The sequence below is a fragment of the Rhinoderma darwinii genome, chromosome 11, assembly GCF_050947455.1.
Source record: "Rhinoderma darwinii isolate aRhiDar2 chromosome 11, aRhiDar2.hap1, whole genome shotgun sequence".
Taxonomy (NCBI): domain Eukaryota; kingdom Metazoa; phylum Chordata; class Amphibia; order Anura; family Rhinodermatidae; genus Rhinoderma; species Rhinoderma darwinii.
The window spans coordinates 28,754,895-28,779,193 of NC_134697.1; the positions used below are offsets into that span (position 1 = coordinate 28,754,895).

Sequence of the window (24,299 nt, forward strand, 5' to 3'; positions counted from 1 at the left end):
AGTAGTACCCCTCACCTCACCTCTAGAACCCGACCTCAAGTTACCTGACCGGTTTTCAGGGGACCGTAAGACGTTTCTCTCCTTCCGGGAGAGTTGCAGACTGTATTTCCGCCTAAAGCCCCACTCCTCAGGTACCGAGAACCAGCGGGTGGGTATCATCATATCCCGACTCCAGGAAGGGCCCCAAGAGTGGGCCTTCTCCTTGGCTCCTGACGCCCCTGAACTTTCCTCTGTTGATCCTTTTTTTCTCTGCCCTCGGACTCATTTACGACGAGACTGACAGGACTGCTTTAGCCGAGAGTCAGCTGGTGACCTTACGTCAGGGTAGGAGACCGGTTGAGGAATACTGTTCTGATTTTAGGAAGTGGTGCGTAGCTTCTCAGTGGAACGATCCGGCCCTAAGGTGCCAGTTTAGGTTAGGATTATCTGACGCCCTGAAGGATCTGCTGGTTAGCTACCCCTCGCCTGACTCCCTTGACCAGGTTATGGCCCTAGCAGTACGACTTGACCGTCGTCTCAGGGAACGTCAGCTAGAACGCTTCAGTGTGCTCCCCTCTGACTTTTCTGCGATTCCCCCCGAGGTCCCGTCTCCTCGCCCCTCCACGGAGGACTCGGAGGTACCTATGCAACTCGGGGCCTCCACGTCCCCTCGACAACGTAGGGAGTTTCGCAGAATGAATGGTCTCTGCTTCTACTGTGGGGACGACAAGCATCTACTGAACACCTGTCCCAGGCGCAAGAATAAGAAGCCGGAAAACTTCCGCGCCTAAGTGATCATCGGGGAGGTCACTTGGGCGCACAGGTATTTCCCGTTAATGTGAAACGCAATAAAATTTTGCTTCCCTTTCAGGTCTCGTTTGCTGGCCGGTCTGCCACGGGCAGTGCTTTCGTGGATTCTGGCTCATCTGCTAATATCATGTCTGTGGAATTTGCTATGTCTCTAAAGATGCCTTGTATTGATTTACCTTATCCCATCCCTGTAGTAGGAATCGACTCAACCCCCCTTGCTAATGGTTATTTTACTCAGCATACTCCTGTTTTTGAACTCCTGGTTGGCTCCATGCATTTGGAGCAGTGCTCTGTACTGGTGATGCAGGGATTATCGTCTGATCTGGTATTAGGTCTTCCCTGGTTGCAGTTGCATAATCCCACATTTGATTGGAATACTGGGGATCTCACCAAATGGGGTAATGAATGTCTTATGTCATGTCTTTCTGTTAACTCTATTTCTCCCCGGGAGGAGGTAAACACGCTTCCTGAGTTTGTTCAGGACTTCGCCGATGTGTTTTCTAAGGAGGCCTCCGAGGTGTTGCCCCCCCATAGAGATTACGATTGCGCTATCGATTTGGTGCCTGGTGCCAAGCTTCCTAAGGGTAGGATATTTAATCTTTCATGTCCTGAACGTGAAGCGATGAGGGTGTATATCCAAGAATGCCTGGCCAAGGGTTTCATTCGCCCCTCGACTTCTCCTGTAGGTGCTGGCTTCTTCTTCATGGGGAAGAAGGATGGTGGTCTTAGGCCGTGCATTGATTATCGTAACCTGAATAAGGTCACCGTAAGGAACCAGTACCCACTTCCTTTGATTCCGGATCTTTTTAATCAGGTTCAGGGAGCCCAATGGTTTTCTAAGTTCGATCTACGGGGGGCATATAACCTTATCCGCATCAAAGAGGGGGATGAGTGGAAAACTGCGTTCAACACACCCGAGGGTCATTTCGAATACCTGGTCATGCCCTTTGGGTTGTGTAATGCCCCTGCTGTCTTCCAGAATTTTATTAATGAAATCCTGAGAGAGTACCTGGGTAATTTTCTTGTTGTGTACCTTGATGACATACTGGTGTTTTCCAAGGACTGGTCCTCCCATGTGGAGCATGTCAGGAAGGTGCTCCAGGTCCTTCGGGAGAATAATCTGTTTGCTAAGACTGAAAAATGTGTCTTTGGGGTACAGGAGATACCATTTTTAGGGCAAATCCTCACTCCTCATGAATTCCGCATGGACCCTGCCAAGGTTCAAGCTGTGGCGGAATGGGTCCAACCTGCCTCCCTTAAGGCGTTACAGTGTTTTTTAGGGTTCGCCAACTATTACAGGAGATTTATTGCCAACTTCTCGGTCGTCGCTAAGCCTCTTACGGACCTTACCCGCAAGGGTGCCGATGTCCTCCATTGGCCCCCTGAGGCCGTCCAGGCCTTTGAGACTCTCAAGAAGTGCTTTATCTCGGCCCCCGTGCTGATTCAGCCCAACCAAGAGGAGACATTTATTGTGGAGGTTGACGCTTCCGAGGTGGGAGTGGGGGCCGTCTTGTCCCAGGGTACCAGCTCCCTCACCCATCTCCGCCCCTGTGCTTACTTCTCTAGGAAGTTTTCGCCCACGGAGAGTAACTATGATATTGGTAACCGCGAACTTCTAGCCATTAAATGGGCTTTTGAGGAGTGGCGGCACTTCCTGGAGGGGGCCAGACACCAGGTAACGGTCCTTACGGATCACAAGAATCTGGTTTTCCTAGAATCGGCCCGGAGGCTTAATCCTAGACAAGCTCGGTGGGCACTATTCTTTACCAGATTTAATTTCTTGGTTACCTATAGGGCTGGGTCCAAGAATATTAAGGCTGACGCTCTGTCACGTAGTTTCATGGCCAATCCTCCTTCCGAGAAGGATCCCGCTTGTATTTTACCCCCTGGTATAATCGTCTCTGCCACGGATTCTGATTTAGCTTCTGATATCGCGGCTGATCAGGGTGCAGCTCCTGGGAACGTCCCTGGGGACAAACTGTTTGTTCCCCTGCAATACCGGCTGAGGGTACTCAGGGAAAACCATGACTCCGCTCTATCTGGTCATCCTGGCATCTTGGGCACCAAACACCTCATTACCAGAAACTATTGGTGGCCTGGGTTGCCTAAAGATGTTAGGGCTTACGTCGCCGCTTGTGAGGTTTGCGCTAGGTCCAAAACCCCTAGGTCCCGACCTGCGGGCCTACTACGTTCCTTGCCCATTCCCCAGAGACCTTGGACCCATATCTCCATGGATTTTATCACCGATTTGCCTCCATCTCAGGGCAAGTCGGTTGTGTGGGTGGTAGTCGACCGCTTCAGCAAGATGTGCCACTTTGTGCCCCTTAAGAAGCTACCTAACGCCAAGACGTTAGCTTCTTTGTTTGTGAAACACATCCTGCGTCTCCATGGGGCCCCAGTCAATATCGTTTCTGACAGAGGGGTACAATTTGTTTCCTTATTTTGGAGAGCTTTTTGTAAAAAGTTGGAGATTGATCTGTCCTTCTCCTCCGCCTTCCATCCCGAAACTAATGGCCAAACGGAAAGGACCAACCAATCCCTGGAACAATATTTAAGGTGTTTCATCTCTGACTGTCAATTCGATTGGGTCTCATTCCTTCCCCTTGCTGAATTTTCCCTGAATAACCGGGTCAGTAACTCGTCAGGGGTCTCCCCGTTTTTCTGTAATTTCGGGTTTAACCCAAGGTTCTCCTCCGTCTCCCCTGGTTGTTCCAATAATCCTGAGGTAGAGGAGGTTCATCGGGAACTGTGCACTGTCTGGGCCCAGGTTCAGAAGAACCTAGAGGCGTCCCAGAGCGCACAAAAGATTCAGGCGGATAGTAGACGTTCTGCTAACCCCCGGTTTGTCGTCGGGGATTTGGTCTGGTTGTCGTCCAGGAACTTGCGCCTTAAGGTCCCGTCCAGGAAGTTTGCTCCCCGATTTATTGGACCTTATAAGATCATTGAAGTCCTCAACCCTGTATCCTTCCGTCTGGAGCTCCCCCCATCCTTTCGCATACATGACGTCTTCCATGCCTCCCTCCTTAAACGCTGCTCCCCGTCCTGGTCCCCCTCGAGGATACCTCCTGTTCCCGTTCTCACCCCTGAGGGGGTGGAATTCGAGGTGGCCAAGATTATGGACAGTAGGATGGTCCAGGGCTCCCTCCAGTACCTGGTCCATTGGAGAGGATACGGGCCGGAGGAGAGGACTTGGGTACCTGCCCGTGATGTTCACGCTGGGGTATTGATCAGGAGGTTCCACCTCCTCTTCCCCACTAAACCGGGTCCCCTTAGTAAGGGTCCGGTGGCCCCTCATAAAAGGGGGAGTACTGTTAGGGATCTGCCAGGTACTTCATCTAGCTATACTCCTGGGATTAATCAATCCACACCTGAGGCCAGACCTGCTCGACTGACACCATCTCCCACCAACCAGGGTGGCAGGCTCAGGAGTGGGAGAGCCTATCGCGGCCTGGTCTCTCGGAGTTAGCTCCGCCCCCTGCCCTTTATTACCTGCCCTGTGCTCTCCCTCAGTGCTTGTAATTCTTTTGGATTCCTGGCCCCACTGCTGCTTGCTCCAGCCTGCTTCTGCCGTGCTTCTGCCTTGCTGCAGTTCTGCTTGACCTGCTTGCTTGCCCTGGCTTGCTTCTGTCTCCGTGCCTGCTCGGGTGTACTCACTTCGTCCTGGTCCTGACTGTTCGTTCGCCGCCCCGTTTCCTCGTGGCGTTCCGTGGCTACTGCCCCTTCCCTTGCGTGTTCCCTGTTTGTCTTCCTGTGCACTTAGCCAGCGTAGGGACCGCCGCCCAGTTGTACCTCGTCGTCTAGGGCGGGTCGTTGCAAGTAGGCAGGGACAGGGCGGTGGGTAGATTAGGGCTCACTTTCCCTTCACCTCCTTCCTGCCATTACAGCTGTCTATTAGAAAGTGCTCTAAAAAGTTTGTCACTTCTCCGTCACCACACAACAATAAGAGGAAAAAGAATCCAATTTGTAAAAAATAGATTCTTAAATTTAACATAGACTCCATGGCTTACTTCTACATGCTTAGAGTCTACTGACAGTAGTATTGGACATCACATGGACATTAGGAGTGATGTTCTTGCACATTCTTAGGCAATGCTTATCTACCATAAGGACTGGTCCTACGACTCTTTTGGAAACCAAGGAGATTGAGGACCTTAGGTCAGGTTGGCCACTATGAATCTTGATCTATGTGAAAAAATGCTATAGACATTAGAAATGTATTTCTATTATATTTACATTGGGCAGGGTAGATGATTGGTTGGCGGACACATCTAGCACCACTTATCATACAAGGAAATATTAGGAGCAGTTTCATAAAACTTCAAATAAATCCACATTGTCCCGTCTACATTCAATCTCGCAGCAACCCTGGGGCAAGCACCTACCAGGTACTAGATTGTTAGAAAGTCCCAATGAAATTGTTGGGATCCACAAAAAAGTTCTAATGTTTCTGCACAGCTATAGTAAGGTCCCCTTTCTCCAGAGGCACCACAACATTAGTAAAAAGGGAAAAAATGTATACTTTCCCTACTACAAGGAAATAATATTTATGCTATACACTCCAACCCTAGGGTGGGTTGGTTTGGTGTCATAGTACCAATAGTACCAGGTGTGTTGCTAGGGGTTTTATAGATAAGGGGCACAAGCTTCAATGCATGTAAGATGTAGGGAATCCTCCCCCACCCCCTTCACACACACACACACACACACACACCAAAGACAAATTTTTCAGGTTAGTCCTCGATAATGTGGCTCAGCTGCACACAGATGCTGGATAGATATTACTTTTTTAATTAAATTTAGCACTAAAGAACATACAGGAGAATACAGTAGGGATCAGATGGAGTCACAGGCAAAGTACTCAACAAATCTAGCGACTCACTGGTGACATCTTCTTTGATTGAAGACGTTGTCTTTCTTAATCTTCTACATTTCTCTGATTCCACTGGGAATGCTTTTTCCAGTCACAATTTGTCTCTGCAGAGTTTTCTGTGCAGACATCTTTGGCTCCTCACTTTTCCATCATCCTCCCCACTTTCTCAACACAAACTCCCCATGCTAGTGCCCTAGCAGTGCCATCCTGCTGCTATCCCTAATACTATGCCTCTATGGCTGCTGTGCTGTCCATTGCCTCTGGCAGTAATAAGTGCCAAACAGTGCCCCCCAAAAATTGTGCTAAGCAGATATTGCCCTTCACCAGTAAAAGTGCCCACATATTATCTCAAAAATAAAAGTGCACGCTTAGTGCCCTTCAAAATAATTGTGTACAGACAGTGCCCCTGACTGTAATTAGTGGCACACACAATGGCCCCATCCAAAATGGTGCCAAGCAGAGAGTGACCCAACAGTAATAGTGTGCACATCAATAGCCATGCCAAGCTGATAGTGTTCCTGAGAATAATTGTGCCACAATCTCATAATATTGTACCAATTTGAGTGCCCCAATGGTGGCTAAAATCATGCCCCTAGCAGCAAGTGCCCACATAGTCGACCCTAAAATAAGTGTGCCAATTGGCGTGTCTCTATAGTGACAAGCTGAGTTCCCCCATCAGTAATAGTACCCACAGTGTCCATCAAACTAACTGTGCCAAGCATAGTGCTCCCATAGTGCCCCCAACATTAATAGTACCCACATATTGCCGCTCAAAATATTTGGGCCAGTCAAAGCAGCATGCCCCCAACAGCAATACTGCTCAAATTTCCCAAAAATAACTTTGCCAAGCAGAGGTCCCACACAGTGCCCCCAATATTAATAGTGCCCCCAAAGTGCTCCCAAGTAAGGGCCTAAACCGGACATATAGAACCCCTGTAGATAGTTCTTTACATATAGTGCCCCCTGTTTATAGTGCCCAGCATATAGCCCCCTGTAGATAGCGCTCTTCATATAGCCCCCTGTAGATGGCGCTCTACATATAGCACACCCTGTATATAGTGTCCTACATATAGCCCCCCAGTAGATAGCGCTCTACATATAGCCCCCTGTAGATAGCGTTCTACATATAGTGCCCCCTGTATATAGTGCCCTACATATAGTCTCCCTGTAAATTGTGTTCCACATAAAGCCCCCCCTGTAGATAGCGCTTTACATATAGACCCCTGTAGATAGTGCTCTACATATAGCGCCCCCTGTTTACAGTGCCCCACATATAGCCCCCCTGTAGATAGCGCTCTAAAAATAGCCCCCTGTAGATAGCGCTCTACATATAGCGCCCTATGTATATAGTGCGCTACATATAGTCCCCCTGTAGATTGTGCCCCACATATAGCTCCCCCACTCCTGTAGCTAATGCCACTCACACTTTTAAGTGAAAAAAAACAACTTTACATACTCACCTTGATCCCGTTCCCACGCAGAACTGCGTCAATGCAGGACTGCTTTCTTCTGAACAGGTCTGCTGGGGCTGGACGACGCAAGCGGCGCAATGACGTCATCACGCCGTTGAAAGGCGCTGAATGGCAGGGCAGAATGACTTGCCCAGTGAATCAGCGCCCTTCAACAATGGAAGCCATGGCGCCGCTAGCGTCGTTAATTGGCAGGGCAGAATGACTTGCCCCGCTAATCAGCGCCTTTCAACAACGGAAGGCGTAGTTGAAAGGCGCTGATTGGCGGGACAACTCATTCTGCCCTGCCAATCAACGTCATTGTAAGGTGCAGAATGGTTTGGCACTGAACGTACCTGGCCATTCAGCTCTTATGCATGTAATTGTACCTGTGTTCTATAGACGCAGGTACAATTAGTGCAGGAGAGGGTGGCGGCGGCTGGTTTCAATTGCGCCGCCGCCCCCTCAGAGAGGCAGCAGGACGGACGATGCGGCCATGCCCTCCCCATAAGCGGCGCTAGCGCGCTGCAATGCTGATTTTTTACAATTATGTGCGATATCCGCCACTGTATCTTTCTATCTATCTATCTATCTATCTATCTATCTATCTATCTATCTATCTATCTATCTATCTATCTATATATCTATCTATCTATCTATCTATCTATCATGCATCTATCTATCTATCTATCTATCTATCTATCTATCTATCTATCTATCTATCTATCTATCTATCTATCTATCTATCTATCTATCTATCTATCTATCTATCTATCTACCATGCACCTATCTATCTATCTATCTATCTATCTATCTATCTATCTATCTATCTATCTATCTATCTATCTATCTATCTATCTATCTATCTATCTATCTATCTATCTATCTATCTATCTATCTAACTATCCATCTATCTATCTATCTATCTATAAATTTGTCTATCTATCTACCATGCACCTATCTATCTATCTATCTATCTATCTATCTATCTATCTATCTATCTATCTATCTATCTATCTATCTATCTATCTATCTATCTATCTATCTATCTATCTATCTATCTATCTATCTATCATCTTTCTACCATGCACCTATCTACATATCTATCTACCTTCATACCTATCTATATAACTAGTATGACTGACTAGTTTTATTTAAACAAGGGCAAATTACAGAGATCTGTTTACTTGCTGCAAAGTGAGTGCTGCCGCAGGGCTTATGTTTCCCATAAAAAGGATACTTGAACAAAAATTATAATTAATTTCCGTAACTTTCGTGAAAAGATGCCACATATATTTATATTTCTTTCTAATCAACTTATGTCCCAGAATGCTGAATGCATACAGTGAGGATACATGAGCTACATTAATATCTTAGAAGTAAAACTTAGACACATCAATAATACATTATTGATCTTTTAAGAGAGCCGCCTGCTGCTTCAAATCACATTCAATTGTAAATACAAATTAAATCAAAGAGTACGGGTGCATGCATGTGAGCAACAGAACAGCAGGGAAAACTGGCTGTATATTGGCTTATAACAAGCGTAGGCAGTGCATGCTGGGAGTTTTTGTTTATTAACAGCTGGAGTGCCCTGGGTTCCTGAGCCTGGTTTATATTGTTTAAAAAATATATTAATCTACAGTTTTAGTGTATTTACACTTGGTCCAAATAGTTTCCTCCGTCATTCATCAAGTCATTCCACTTTTCACTTATTCAGTTGACTTTTTGTAATCGAAAAAAGCCCAAATGGTTAACCCAACACCCTGCTTTATAAATATATTCTGGTAACAGCACATAATAGTGAAGCTTTCCTTTTGAAACTTATAATTTTACCATAGTTATACCAAACATTTCATGTCTAGCATTCCAATTGGGACCACAGTTTTCCCATCTAAATCCATAATTTGAAGCCAGGACAGGTCTATAGGGCATTGGGCCCAGGGCCTGGTGCCCCATTGATATTACTTAAAGTGGTTGTCCCATGAAAACAATCCCTATGTAAATAAAATCCAGCGCAGTGATCAGCTGTTTGCTGTGGGTCCAGCCTGTCTATTTCTCACATGAACTGTTGCAATTGCCAAGGAAAAACGCAAGTAGCCAGATATTTTTCCCTGCTAGAAAATGTAATGCATGGATGCGCCGGGTCCACTAGTGTGGGAGTCTCTCATATATAGCCTCTCTCCATTATAGTTCATAGACGGGGGTCCTGAGCATGGAATCCCCTGCTCAGGACCCTCCTCTATAAGCCATAACAGTGTCCATATTATCTAGTTCTAAGGCACATGGACAGTGCTTGTACTCACCGGACAACCCCCTTTTAAGTAGTTCCAAATTTTAATTTTTTCTATTTATAAAAAGGCTTCTACTCACAAATGACAATAGTACAAGCAGACAATCTGTCTGGGCAAAATATGTATCCTTATCAGTACACTGCATTACAAAAGAAGTCCACTATACGATATGGGTTACTTTAGTGAAATTTCTAAAAAGTTTAGAGACCATTTCTAAAATGACCAGCTGAGCATTGAAAGCTGTTCTTAAAGAATAAAGTAATCTGGTGAGGGTCTACTTCTGTTATCCTCAGAACCTACGTTTTTGTATGCCAGGTTGTTATCCAGCTGCCCAACTGCTCCCTTGCCCCTGGCATGAAACTTTTGGGTCAGAGTTTGGCTTTCCTTTACCCGAGGCAAAGATTGAGTTTGCTGTCCCAGCTTTGTATCTTAATACCCTGGCCCAGGCAGTTTGGCTTATTGAAGCCTCCCTCTGACCTAGCACCGTGGGCACATGCGTCGCAAGCCCCCCTTAGCTACGCCCCGGTGCTTAGGTTACCTTGTATAAAATCCCACTGTATCTATATATACTATAAAAGTGCAGCTTTTATTTGTATAGTGACATAAGTTAACTCCATCAAACTTCACTAACGCCAACATTCTAGAATTAGTATCATTCTAAACCACTTTTAACTATTAATGCATTTCTCATGTTGCAGCCATCTTCTGGGCATAGGGAACCTGGACGCAATTGTGCCCTCTATAGCCATTATTGGCATGATGCTGGTTCTATGTTTTATTTGTCCACTGTTTCTATCTGTGCCATGTTAAAATCCCAAACATTTAAAGTGTGAGCAATGAGAGTAGTCCAGATACCAAGGGATATTTGCAAACACTGTGCCATTACCCGTACCAAATATTTGAAAATAGAATTAGAAATGGTAAATTATTGTACATGGAAAACGCAGGATTTTTAAGGGGGGTTTCCAACATGCGTTTGTACCCAAAGAGGAGACAGAGGGAACTGGAAGACAGAGATGCAATAGAAGATTGCAATATACTGAGCCATGAATGCTGGCTTGTGCTCCATGTGCATTGCAAATGACTAACCATGAAGCAGGAATGGTAAGATGCAAAGTGCACACACTTATTTTGGGAGCGTTATTTGTTTCAAGAAAGATCATTTTGTAAAACTGAATAAGAGATAATGTCTCCTCTCTCATGGGGTGGAAAAGGAAAATGAATACTTATATTATTAATGAAAAATATTATGATCGGAGCAGACGTGCTTTCAAGCAATTCTACTCCATTTGGCACCCTTGGTTGGAGAACCTCTCGGTCTTTGAGAAATGCTGGCATCAAGAAAAAGATCTGATGATGGGGTGATTAATTGTTTTTTCACTCTCTTCTCTAGTCTAGGCTATGAAGGTGTGTGTGTGTGTGGGGGGGGGGGGGGGGGTTGGAGATAAATGTTTTGGATTTGTTTTCTGTATGAACTTGTCATATGCAAAAAAAAGTGTACATTCAGCAAAATTGCAACATTTTAGCTCAGCAAAATCACATTGGCCTGAAATTTGTCCAAAAGCTAAAGTAGTGTACGATTAGTGGGTACCAGGTATTAGAGATCATCACTTTCCAGATTGATGTTCTGGTACCTGACACCCAATAGTGTACATATTATATTCTGACATCACACAGGTCAAGTATCAAAATGAAGCTACATAGTAGGAACAGTAGGATCTCTTTAGACGTATTTGTTTGCATTCTGAATGAGAGCTTCAATAGTTTCTAAAGTGTTTATGTGTCCCGGCGTAAGCTTATGAGTAGAAATGGAAGTATTGATTCACTGTGATATTTGCATTTTTGAAGAATCAATACAGAAGAGAATTGTTAAAGATTCACTCATCTTTATCCTGCAACTGACATATTCTATTCCTGTTCTATTTAATCAATGCATTCATTTCTTGTTGAAAATTATTTTACCACTTTTACAGTGATGGTTGACCCTGTGAAAGTTTCTCCCACCTGCACACAGGATTTTTGGAGCTTAGCCAGAGTGACCATTGGGTTCTTGGTCACCCCTCTTAAAAAGGCCCTTCTACCCAGATTACTTAGTTTGGTGGGGTGACCAGCTCTAGGAAGAGTCCTGGTTGTACCAAACTTCTTCCATTTAAGAACTATGGAGGCCACTGTGCTCTTGGGATCTTTCTCCAGATCTGTGCCTCCACACAATCCTTTCAAAGATGATCTAGAGACATGGGAGGCCCCCAGAGCTAAATTTCAAGTATCATAGGAAAGGGTCTGAATACTTATATCCATGCAAAATTAGAGTTTTTAATTTATAAAAAATGTCTACAATCCTGTTCTCACTTTGTCATTTTGGGGTACTGAGTACAGAATGATGGGGAAAATCGTATTTTTTTAAAATTTATTTTAGAACAAGGCCTCAACATAATAAAATGTGAAAAAAGTGAAAGGGTCTGAAGACTTTCCGACTGCACTGTACATATCATTTGAAAAACCAAGCAAAACTTTTGATGAGTCCTTGAAAAACCCCAATATAGCAAATACATTGTCGAATCTGGGCTAGACACTAGTAGAGATGAGTAAATCGATTCTACACCAATCACATTTCAAAACTTTTGGGGTGCGTGGCGGACCCCATTTTACAGATTAGATAAAAGATCACATGACCTAGGGCAAGCCTCCCCATAATGCCGTGTAGGCAGTCTTTTCAAATTGCACTTCGGTTATCCCTCCCTCCACCTTTATATGTTGCTGTCACTTTGACATTACATGCTGGCTTAGCATTAAAGAGCTTGAAAGAGGTTGGATTTTACATGGATACAGTCCTAGAAGACATCAGAGTCAGCCACTAGTTTTCATTAGATTTATACAGCCAAATTAATTTAGCCAATGTGATCGAATTGGACCTTAAACAAATTTTGGGAAATTCGCTCATCTCTACTCAGTCGTCTCTATATAGAAGCTGGTTTGGGTCTCACATACTCCATGATGGCTAATATGCATTCTAGCTAGAACAGGACAGAGGGGAGAAGCAGCACTACCATGTATAAAGAAGGCTAATGCAGTAGAACAAATGTAATAAGTATTTAACATGACTGCTATCACTATAATGGGGGCACTTTATGACGGCAAAATGGGCATGCAAAAAAATTGCGTCAGCATCCTCCAAGTGGGCTTTTCCCATGAAGGACATTTATGACATATCTACAGGATATCCTCAGAAAAAGCATGATTGAACAGCAGCACACGCCTCCCAAATTTCAATCAAGATGTTATTTTATTGGTCAAACATCCAGTAAAAAATGGCAACGTTTCGACCCGTGACAAGTGGAGTTACGGAAACAGCATAACTTGCTGAGCTACGCAGTTTCCGTAACTCCCATAGTAGTGAATGGTAGTTATGGAAGCAGTGTAGCATGCTAGCTACACTTTCCGTAACTACTATTCAGTTCTATGAGAGTTACAAAAACAGTGTAGCTCAGCGAGTTACGCTGTTTCCGTAACTCCCGACCATTTAATCAGTAAGTGGCCGGGAGGCAGCGCGAGCACAAAAAGCTAGGATGGGCTTTAGGGGACCCCCGTTCTAGAGATAGGTGCGGGACTAGTTGGGACCCACCTCTATCTGACATTTATGTCATAAATGTCCTTCATGGGAAAAGGCCCTATAACACAGGCTCTCCATAAAGTAAATCTTATTCTGAAAAAGTTTGGCTACTGCTGCATTAACCCTTAATGGGCATAATAATGTATGTATTTATTTAAAAACTGATAACAACATTGCAAATCAATGATAGTGAGTGGACATATCAGTAGTAACACTCCACACAATATACCTCTCCTCTGCGCTAGATTTTTAGGTAGCAGCACCAGTCAAGTCTTGCTCACAGCTAGATGTTTCTCTTATCAGTTGATCATATAAAAAAAAAATATATAAAAGTTCACCATTTCTATTAAAATATTCTATTTTATATCAAATACACGTCTAGAGATGACATCTCCTCTTCAAATACAATTCCCACTGTTTCATTAGGCATGAATAAAAGCTTCTGCATTTATTAAAATGTCTGTATTTCTAAAATAATGATGCTTTCTGAATGCAAATTCTAATGGAAATGCATTACAGAATTGCTGGGGGCTAGTGTTCTGAAAATAGTAAGCGCCATTCAGTGAAAAAAAAATATAGAAAAGAAGAAAAAAAATTGTAAAAACAGTCCAGTACATTTGGTTAAATAAATAGGCAATTAATGTAGAGTAATAACAGGAAGGCTGGTACAGAAGAGCAGCATTCCTCAAAGACACGGAAGGGTTGGACTGAAAGAATCTATCATAAATTGGAGGCTTCAGTTACGCTTTGTTTCTCAGCAGTAGATGATTTTTAAGAATTTAAATGACTTAAAGGGACGCAGGTGCACATTTTAAAGGGGTTATATAAGGACCAAACATTATTAGCAGTGTAGTCACTGCAGTATGTTAGGAAACTCGCTAATATACATTCCGGTCCCCCGTCGCGCTGATTCTGAGATTTTAATCGATTTTTATAATGCTGCCGGGGGCCCGGAAGTGTAGTTGCACGGTCTTCTTTGATGACGATACGACTCTTCATCACGTGACCGACCCCACTGTACTCTACTTTATGTACTCACTGTACAACTTCTACTGCATGTACATAGAGTAAAACGGGGGGCGGTCACATGATGAAGAGTTGTGTCATCATCAAAGAAGGCTGTTCAACTAGACTTACAGTCTCCTGGCAGTGCTATAAAAATCTATTAAAATCTCAGAATCAGCACGACGGGGGACCGGTATGTATATTGGCGAGTGTACTCATATACTGCAGTGACTACACTGGTAATACTTTTTGGTCCCCACATAATCCCTTTAAGTATGCATTTATACTACACACCCAGTATCCGCAGGATTAAGGGATCCTGCGTGAACCAGTAGATGTAGGTGGACATGACCAATGGAGGCCAGAAGTTTAAAATTTTGCATAGGGCAGGATTTTGGAAATGGGAAAGTAAAGTGGCAAGTGATGCAGAGAAAAATCGAATAATTGTGGAGACTAGGAGGCAAGAAAATACCTGCCTGCACATCTAGGTACATGTGGAGTGGGGAAATGGTGCAGCAGTAATGGTATGGTCCTAAAAAAAAACATGGTCCTGATGTTTGTTTTGGCCAGACAATAAGCAGTCATGAGCAGGGGCCAACACAGACAGTAGTGGCCCCCCATGCAAGAACAGTATACGGACCCCTTACTCTTCAATATCTCATCATAGATCACCCACCTTATGTCACTCTAACAATCCATCAGTAATTGTTAGCCATACAATTCATTAGCTCAGGCATTTACATGAAATCTAAGAGACAGAAGAAGGCTGCTTTAAGGTGACAGTGGGCCCCCTTACCTTATGGGTCCGAAGTTTGCAATAATGATATGTCCACCCCTGGTTATGAGTTATAAAAGTAAAATGAAAAATTTGCCCATTTCTGGTTGTGATTAATATGTCTGAGTTTCAAAAGGGTTCTCCATTTTGGACAATCCCTACTTGTTAGAATGATCCCTTGACAATGAGCAGATCACAAAGTGTCCCCCAAAGTGTCCCCCTGCTTGGACCCCCATCGATTAGCTGTTATCTGTGGGGAAACCTGCCAGTAAGTGCTTAATGTCCCTGCAACGCCACCACAGGGAAAATGAATCATTACACAGTATCCATTTAAATCATTAGGTTATCTTTGTAACGCAGGACAGGACTACAAGTATGAAATGACAATGTTTAATCATAAGGCAGGGCAACAATGGTGGTACTATGCATACAGATATCAATAAATAAAGATCAATCGATATAGATCAAATTTATATATACATCACTACATGTATGCCCAAATTACACATCCTAGGACCATGGTCAAACCGCAATAGCATCAATAGTATTATATATCAACACACCAAAAAATACCTTATGATACCACATACTTCACCCACCATGAGCCATGGCCTTCATCTGACAAAGCCAGGTGCGAAACGCGCGTTGGGGTGTTCTGACAGTGTTGTGGCAGTAAAATATGGCTCATGGTGGGTGAAGTATATCATAAGGTCTTTTTTGGTGTGTTGATATATAATACTATTGATGCTATTGCGGTTTGACCATGGTCCTAGGATGTGTAATTTGGGCATACATGTAGTGATGTATATATAAATTTGATCTATATCGATTGATCTTTATTTATTGATATCTGTATGCATAGTACCACCATTGTTGCCCTGCCTTATGATTAAACACTGTCATTTCATGTACTGTTTGTACATTTTGTTTTTATGGGTGTAATTTTTAAATAGTCTTGATCAACTGTGTTGTTTGTCTCTAATAAAAGATTTTTGTATTTTTATATCAAATGATTGATGTGGTCTTATTGTAGCATTCAAGGGAAGTTTTTTGGTGTAAACTTATATTAACCTACATATTAGCTTCATTACCATTCACAATGGGGGAGATTTATCAAAACTTGTACAAATGAAAAGTGGAGTAGTTGTTCATGGCAACCAATCAGATTCTAGCTCTCATTTTTCATAGGTCCTTTGGAAAATTAAAGTAGCAACCTGATTGGTTATTATAGGTAACTACTCCAATTTTCCTTTACCCCAATTTTAATATATTTTCCCTAATATGACTACCACGTGTCAATTTTAGAAGACATTAATCAGCCATTCCATCACCTTAAAAGACGTTCACTTGATGCTCCGTAGATGACCATATTTACATGTTCTTCCACGATTCCATGTTACATGGATATATAGAGATCCTATGCATTCCCTCAAACATTACAATAAATGTCTTTCTTTATGTATTTAAAAGTGTTTAGAATAAAATCAAGACAGTTATATAACCTCAAAGTTTAATCTTCGTATACAGATGTGTCCACTCTTAACTTACCATTCGTCACGATACCAATTCCATTCAATCTCACGCCATCCAGTAAAAAAACATATATTTGTTAAATGTATTTTTTTTAAACTATGGACTCTATAGGTGACGGTGGCATACTTCCCAGCCATCCTGTAAAAAACTTATATGTTAAACGTATACTCTTTTTTAACTTCTGGAGTCTGTGAGACGGGTGGCTGACAGATGACATCGGTTGGAGGCATCTGTCTTTACATGTTTGTTTAACATCTAGCACCATACATTTTGGAATATGTTGGGTTTAGGGATAAGTTAAGGAAGGACACATCCGTACATGTATTATTGTATCTAGAATGTACCGGAGAACACTGGTATTTCAGTAAATTTCTGTTACTAATTGCGTTATATTCACTGAATCTTTTTTCTTACAGCTTGGTGATATTATAATAGAAATTGCAAGTAACATCATGTCAGTAAAAGACCACATTTTGTGGATGGTACAGAACGAAGCCAAGGCCTGCACCAGAATAGTGCACTGTGTGGAACAGATATCTGAACTTTCATTGAACAGTAAAACACAAGTGTTGTCAAAGGTGAGCATCATAGTGGGATGTGCAGAGTGAGTAACAAAAAAATAAAACTCTGACACTTTGTAACATTTTGGAAATGAAAATCAACATTGTTCTTCCCTATAGATTTCAGTAATTCTCATTTATATCGGTAGATAGTGTCCACATGTAAGTAGCCATCTCTGTGCCAGCGAACATGGACCGGATCAGGCTGGTCCTCTGCTTCTTCTCTAGATGAGTTCATGGATTAGTTTCCTTTGATTGAACAGCCGATCATTGCAAACCTATTGCCTGGAGTGAATCACCATCTGCAAGGCTAAGGCTGGCCATACATTTTAGATAGCTGTCGGCCAAACGATCACAGCTATTCCTCCCAACGCCCCATACGCATGTACGCTTGGCTCGGCCGAGCGTGCATGTGTTCTCAGGGAGAAAGCTGCTCCCAGACCAGTCAAAAGGATTGGGCATGCTGAAAGTCAACCTGCCTCAGCCTTCTCTGCCCTGTCATCTGCCATTGGGGGAGAGACAGGACACCATACACATTAGATGGTTGTCAGGCCCCGCTGAAATCATCGGATTCGGCCAACATGCATCTAATATGTATGGCCACCTTAACCGACAAAACTATGTTTTGCGAACTCCAGCAGAATGTCTCCTCCCTAAATGCAAATTTTTGACTGAAAAGTTTAATTAAGAAAGGTTTTTCCAGGTTTTGGATGGGTCCTTATTAACAATTAGAAGTAATATTAATGATGCAGCATACAAGGACATTTTAGATAATTGTGGATATCATTGTGGTAAAAATTAACAGAAGACACTCTCCTGTTTCAACCTGACAGTGCCCATTAACACACTAGTCGACTAGTTTTCCAAGTTTGTTGTGGGAGCCAGGACTTATTGTCCAACCTCATTGCCTAACCTCATTAATGATCATGTGTCTTAATGGACATAATGGACATAATTAATGTTTGCCATGTACTAAAATCTAGCTGAAAACCTTCCAAGATGAATAGAGACGGTAATAATAGAGTAACCAAGTCCGTATTAATGCTTTCGTTTTTGCATTGGGTTCCATGAGCATATAGATTTGCCTTGGGAATAAAATGTTCAACAGGCACATGTGGATATAATGTCCACAGTCAGTTAGTCATGTAGTGATGTAGTCATAGGATACTATTCATGTCTTAAACATGCACAATGACAAGGAAAGCAGTATAGTCTTGAAGTATATTCTTTCTATATATCATACAATAGATGTTTTCCAGCCTCAACAATAACTTGGCTGACCTCAACGTTCAGCAAAGTCGTTTAACTGATGCTTGCTATCAATTAACCTGGTAATTGGGCTATAATGCTATGTAACTTGCCTCTAAAGTGTTTTCACATCATGATACTACAGAGAGCCATTTGCGTGTATGGTTTTGATTATGATAAAAGAGGGCAGGAGGTAGCCAAGCAATGGATATGCTTAGCAGTTTTTTCAACTTCATCTCCTCTTCAGTGATAAAATGAAAAGCCTGGAATTGTGAGCTGCCGACATTGATTAGTCCCTTAGAAAGCAGTAATATCCAATATAAGTGTGGACTTCTCATTCCGGGCCATTGGACTGACTTACCCTTCTGGTTTGCATTAACCTTTCATTTCTTACACACACCCAATGATTCATATATTAAATATTTACTTTATTTCACACCCTACATATGAAGAATATTGCCTTGAGGGTTCTTAAAAGGATAAAAGTCCTCAATGCAGAAGGAAAACATTGAAATTAACTTATTTTCAGGAATGTCTGGTTTCTAGTAGTCATGGAAATGTCATAGTATAGGAGTTGTGTTCTACTTTTAACTTTGAAGTTTGGGTCATTGTCATATGAACTAGTGGTATTAGTCAGGTATTAGTCAGGTATTACACAAAACAATTCCTGTCATAATATAGGTATGCACTATGAGACGGATGCTCCATAGCAAAATTAAAATCGCTACTCTTCTCCCTCGGTGCTGATTCATGCCCCTGGACCACCCCTCCGCTGAGAACATTAGCCCAGTGAAGCCAGGGTAATAAAAAAAAGTGCTTCCAAACCTGTGATAGAGACATTAAGGAGGCAGTGTTAACCCCCTCCAACTACACCCAGGAATCCACTCCATCTAACCCCTCAGGGGACCGCTATCAGTGCCATGCTGTTCCTCTATGACCAGTATTCATAGTTACCTGACATTATTACTAAACTTGTTAATTCTTTTTAATCCATCTACTCTTTATCTTAGAATATCTGACTTCACAAGTTAAATTACCTCAAAAACAACCTAGTACAATAATGAATAGGCAATCCTGTTCCATCAGCAGGGAATTCAATTTGTAAAGACATCAATGTAGGGTTGACAAAATCACTTTGTGTAATACAATTAAAATGGCTCAAAAAGGTGTTTTAACTCTTTCCCAGCCTTTTCTATAGGATCAGATGTGAGTACTATTGTCGGTGGACAAAGAAGTCATAATGTGGGTAAAGGTAAAGCAAACATCCAAAGAAATGTCCCCTCAAAACATAAGGGGACATTCCCTTATCTGGAGAAGAAAATGTTCAATCTCCAGAGACGTAAAGTCTTCTTTACTGTAAAGCTGTAAATCTGTGGGGTAGTCACCTCAGGAGCTGGTCACAGCAGAAACTGTTGATGGCTTCAAGAAAGGCTTAGATGATTTCTTATAACAGAACCTTCAAAAGCTTATGTAAATCTACGGAATTCTTGTGGGAATGTTTACCCAGTCCGATCACCGTGAAGGGTTGGGATGAAGTTTTTTTTTTCCTTTTTAGGGCAAATTGGCTCATGGCTTCTGGGATGTTTTGCCTACTTCTGGATGAAAAAGAGTTAACCAAGTTCTAAGATTTACCCCTCTTCCTTCCTCTCATCCATGCCTCTCACCTTCCCTGAATGAACTAGATTTACATATGACTTTTTTCAACCATTTTGGTAGACAAAACATAATAGCAAAAAAAAACAAACCCAAAAACAACACAACATCCGTCTGCATGTTGGGAACTGGTATCTGACAGTGAACAGGTTAATAAATTCAGCTTTGTCATTTGGAATGATAATTGAGAATGGTGTGCACTTTATTTATTTGAAGCAAAGGTAATTAGTCATGTAAAGTGTTTTTTTGGCCGCCATGAAACAGGTTGTGCGGTACCAGATGTCCATGTTGCTTCTCTAAAGAAGGTAATTTTTGTGTTGATTTCTTAAACACTTTGGCAATTGACCAGCTCAATGTGTTTTGACAGGTTTCCCTTAATATCGCACTGGAGGCTGTCCTAATCAAACCAGCAAGCTTTATTGGCATGACTTGCATTGCCTACCAGAGAACATCTGCACATTCGGAGGGATCATTGATCCATGGTAATGACGTAGATTCAGAGAATATTCAGAACCACAATTTAATTTTAAAGTGTACTTCTGGCAATCTGAACGGATCACTTGTAAATTTCTCAGCAAAAGTAAGTGTGCATTAATTGCAGATTATATTAAATCACGTTGATGTATAACCGGTAATAGTGATCAGAATGTCATCTAGTCACTGAACTTTAAATCTTTATTAGTATAAAAGAAAAAAATTTAAAACTTTATCTAAAAAGTTACCCTAAGATTCAATAATAGTTAATAGGTAACCCCCTGAGCACCCCACTATAATCGTCCATTAGCAAACACATTTTCATTGAACATACTATATGGCTTATCCGTTTTGATTGTGGTCAGTAGAGCAATTTTCCAAATGTAATCATGATCGTTGTTCATCTGTATACTGTAGTAAAATTAAAGGGGTTGTCTGCTTTGGACAATCCATAATTGTTAGAAGGGTCTCTTGACAATAAGCAGATCACAGGGTGTCCCCCTGCTGGGTTCCCAAGCGATCAATTGTTCTCTTTGGGGAAAACTGGCAGTAAGTGTTAAATTTTCCTGCAGCGCCACCACAGGAGAAAGTAAGAATTACACAGTGGCCATTCAAGTAAATGGATTGTTTGTGTAATGCAGGAAAGGATGGGTCCTCCAGAGCGAGAGACGCTCTTTGTAACTGTTTTCCACTCTGGCCGAGAAATGAAAATCCTGAACAGAAGACACCGCCCTCTATTAACTCAGAGCTAACTATCACGGTATATAAAAATAGGTTTTCTAAACTGGACAACCCCTTTAACAGCTTAGTATGTAAACCCTTGTTTTTTTTTTTATTGGAGTACATTTATTTAGTGATTAAATCACTTTTGTAACGCAGTTTGACTGGAAAAAATTCACAATTTTACTTTTGCAGCTTTTATGTATCACAGTACATAGAAGCTGCATAAAGCCATTCTGAACCAAATCCGTCATTGAGCTGCACTAATTGCTCGGCTGACAGCAGCTCCTCTATGCTCCTGAACAATTTTCTAAGCTCAAATTCCGATCTAGTCAAAGTGACAGCTCGGCTGACATTGGCTCCTAAGCAATTTTCTAAGCCCAATTCCGATCAAGTGAAAGTGAGCATGAACTAAAAAAATAGTTCAGGAGCACGCAGGAGCCGCTGCAGACTGAGCCATTAGAGCAGCTCGCTAAAGGATTTGGCTCAGGACGGCTTTCAGCAGCTTCTATGTACTGTGATACATAGAAGCTGCAAAAGTGATGCTGTGATTTTTTTTTTATAAAAGTACATCACAAAAGTGATTTTAATCACAGAATAAATGTATTTTAGTAAAAAAAAAATTACACCAAAGATAGCTTTTAGGTTTCTAGGAAGCACAATTTGCAAATGATAATTTTAGTAGTGTGATCCTACTAGTTGTAATGTCACCACTAGCCACTTGAAGCTTAGGCATTGGATTGCAGCTGGATAATTAACCTGCATAAACTAATTGAGAATTGTATTCTAGGGATTACTTCACAATAGTCTAATGAACCATCTTCCTCCTCTAAAAATGATATTAGCATAAAAAAGTTTTGCATGATACTGGAGAACAGGAGGGACATACAAATACATCCTGACAAATAGGACAGCAAGAAAGGCTGGTAGTGTGTAATTGTAGTTTTAACCCCTTGGCACCATCTGCTGTAAATATATGGCGCTGGGAGTTGTAATTCTCGCCCAGCTGTGATAACCTGTGGGAGGTGGGGTGGTTTATGTGATTGAATGTCTGGCAAAGGCCAGGATACAAAAAGGCTCAAATCTTATCCTTGTGATGTCACGATCAACCCCAATTGCGGCATCACGAGGGAAGGGGGTCTCCTTCCTGGCTGATTGTCAACCCAGTGTAAGAGATTGCCGGGGCTGACAGCTTTAAGGGACAGCCCTAGGCCTACAAAGGCCCCTTAGGGCTGTCCTGAACTACTTCCTGTTAGAGCATATTCCCTAACTTCCTGTGCATATTACATACACAGGCAGTAATGCACTGGAATACAACAGTATTCCAATGCATTACAATGGAAAGATAAAATGGAAAAGTCTCCATTATGAGACAAAAAAATTATAATTCAATAAAATGTAATAAAATAATTCATGAAAAAATATGCACGGAAAAAGTAAAGAAAATTATTTAAAAAAACAAAAACGGTTTTATGAAATACATATCATAAAGCATAAAAAAAATACATAGATTATATATGCCAATAATTGTTACAAACCATACAATAAATTGAAAACATACTCTCAGGTGTACATAGAACAGAAAAAAACTAAAAAATTCAAATGACATAAAATGTAGCTATTTTCTGTCACTGTTGTAATTAAGACCCACTGCAATCCAAGAGGCCTCTCCCTGCAATAGTCATCAACGCCATTCCCTGCCTCTGATCGTTTGTTTTTTCTAACCCTCTCAATGCCGTAGATAATAAATGTGCTTAAATTAGCCTTTATTAGATTGTGCCCCGTAAATTTCGCCATTAGAACATGCTTTTTTAGTTCTTTTAAATTTCCACAGTGGGATTGACTTAATAGTATTCTTATGATGGCAACTTCCAGCATGCAATGTATTGCCAGCTGTGGTTTTTCTATGAAGTCAACTATGTACTTTCAGGCTGGGTTCACACGACCTATTTTCAGGCATAAACGAGGCGTATTATGCCTCGATTTACACCTGAAAATAAGGCTACAATACGTCGGCAAACATCTGCCCATTCATTTGAATGGGTTTGCCGACATATTGTGCAGACGACCTGTAATTTACGCGTCGTCGTTTGACAGCTGTCAAACGACGACGCGTAACTTGACTGCCTCGGCAAAGAAGTGCAGGGCACTTCTTTGCAACGTAATTTGAGCCGTTCTTCACTGAACTCAATGAAGAGCAGCTCAAGATATACGAGCGTCACAGACGCCTCGTATATTACGAGGAGGAGCATTTACGGCTGAAACGACGCAGCTGTTTTCTTCTGAAAACAGTCTGTCATTTCAGCCGTAAATGCCTGCTATCGTGTGAACATACCCTTAGGCTGGGTTCACACAACCTATTTTCAGGCGTAAACGAGGCGTATTATGCCTCAATTTACGCCTGAAAATAAGGCTACAATAGGTCGGCAAACATCTGCCCATTCATTTGAATGGGTTTGCCGACGTACTGTGCAGACGACCTGTCATTTACAGCTGTCAAACGACGATGCGTAAAAATACAGCCTCGTCAAGAAGTGCAGGACACTTATATACATTATATGCAGGACACATATACATTATATGCAGGACACTTCTTTCAGACGTAATTTGAGCGGTTCTTCATTGAACTCAATGAAGCACAGCTCAAAATTTACGGCTGTCAGAGAAGCCTCGCAAAATGCGAGGAGGAGCATTTACGACTGAAACGAGGCAGCTGTTTTCTCCTGAAAACAGTCTGTCTTTTCAGACGTAAATGACAGCTAGCGTGTGCACATACCCTTAAAGTGTGTTCGGGGATTCCGCTTCAGGAGTTTCCCCTGATGTCACTGCCCAGATATGGACAGAGACATCAAGCGCTCTGTCCAGGAGCGGAATCCCCGAAAACACGGGGATTCCGCTCCTTCAAGGAGCTAAAGTGCGGCTAGCACATAGCAGAGCGGGGAGATACCTCCCTGCTCTGCTATAGTGGCGTCGCTACAGTAGGAGCAGCCGCAGCAGCAGCTGCTAGCGGCGCCATCGAAGGTGTCGCCGGGCCAGGGTGATTTTAACAAGCAGGGGAAGGGAGCCAGCGCAGCGCTTCCTCCACCTGCTGTACACCCCGGCCCTGCCACACAGTGTGCAGCGATGCCATTCGTCAGAATGGCATCAACTCCTCCTCCTCACATGCACTCTGCTCTGTGAGGAGGAGGAGATAGAGCGCAAGCTCCGGAAAACCTGGCCATCACTCGGGACACATCCCGGTGATGGCCGTGTAATACCCGGCCCCATAGACTTCTATGGGAGCCGGGCGGCCGGGTACCCGGGCGAAGATAGAGCATGTC

The 24,299-nt window shown here is 42.5% G+C and overlaps 1 protein-coding gene across 1 annotated transcript in view; it reads left to right on the plus strand.

Moving 5' to 3' along the window:
- ADGRA1 (adhesion G protein-coupled receptor A1) overlaps positions 1-24,299 on the plus strand; it is a 534,808-nt gene that overhangs the window by 181,056 nt on the left and 329,453 nt on the right. Inside the window, exons 11-12 of the mRNA XM_075843229.1 lie at positions 16,741-16,902; positions 20,153-20,365. Of these exons, the coding sequence (XP_075699344.1) occupies positions 16,741-16,902; positions 20,153-20,365 (375 nt within the window). The remainder of the gene's footprint in view (positions 1-16,740; positions 16,903-20,152; positions 20,366-24,299) is intronic.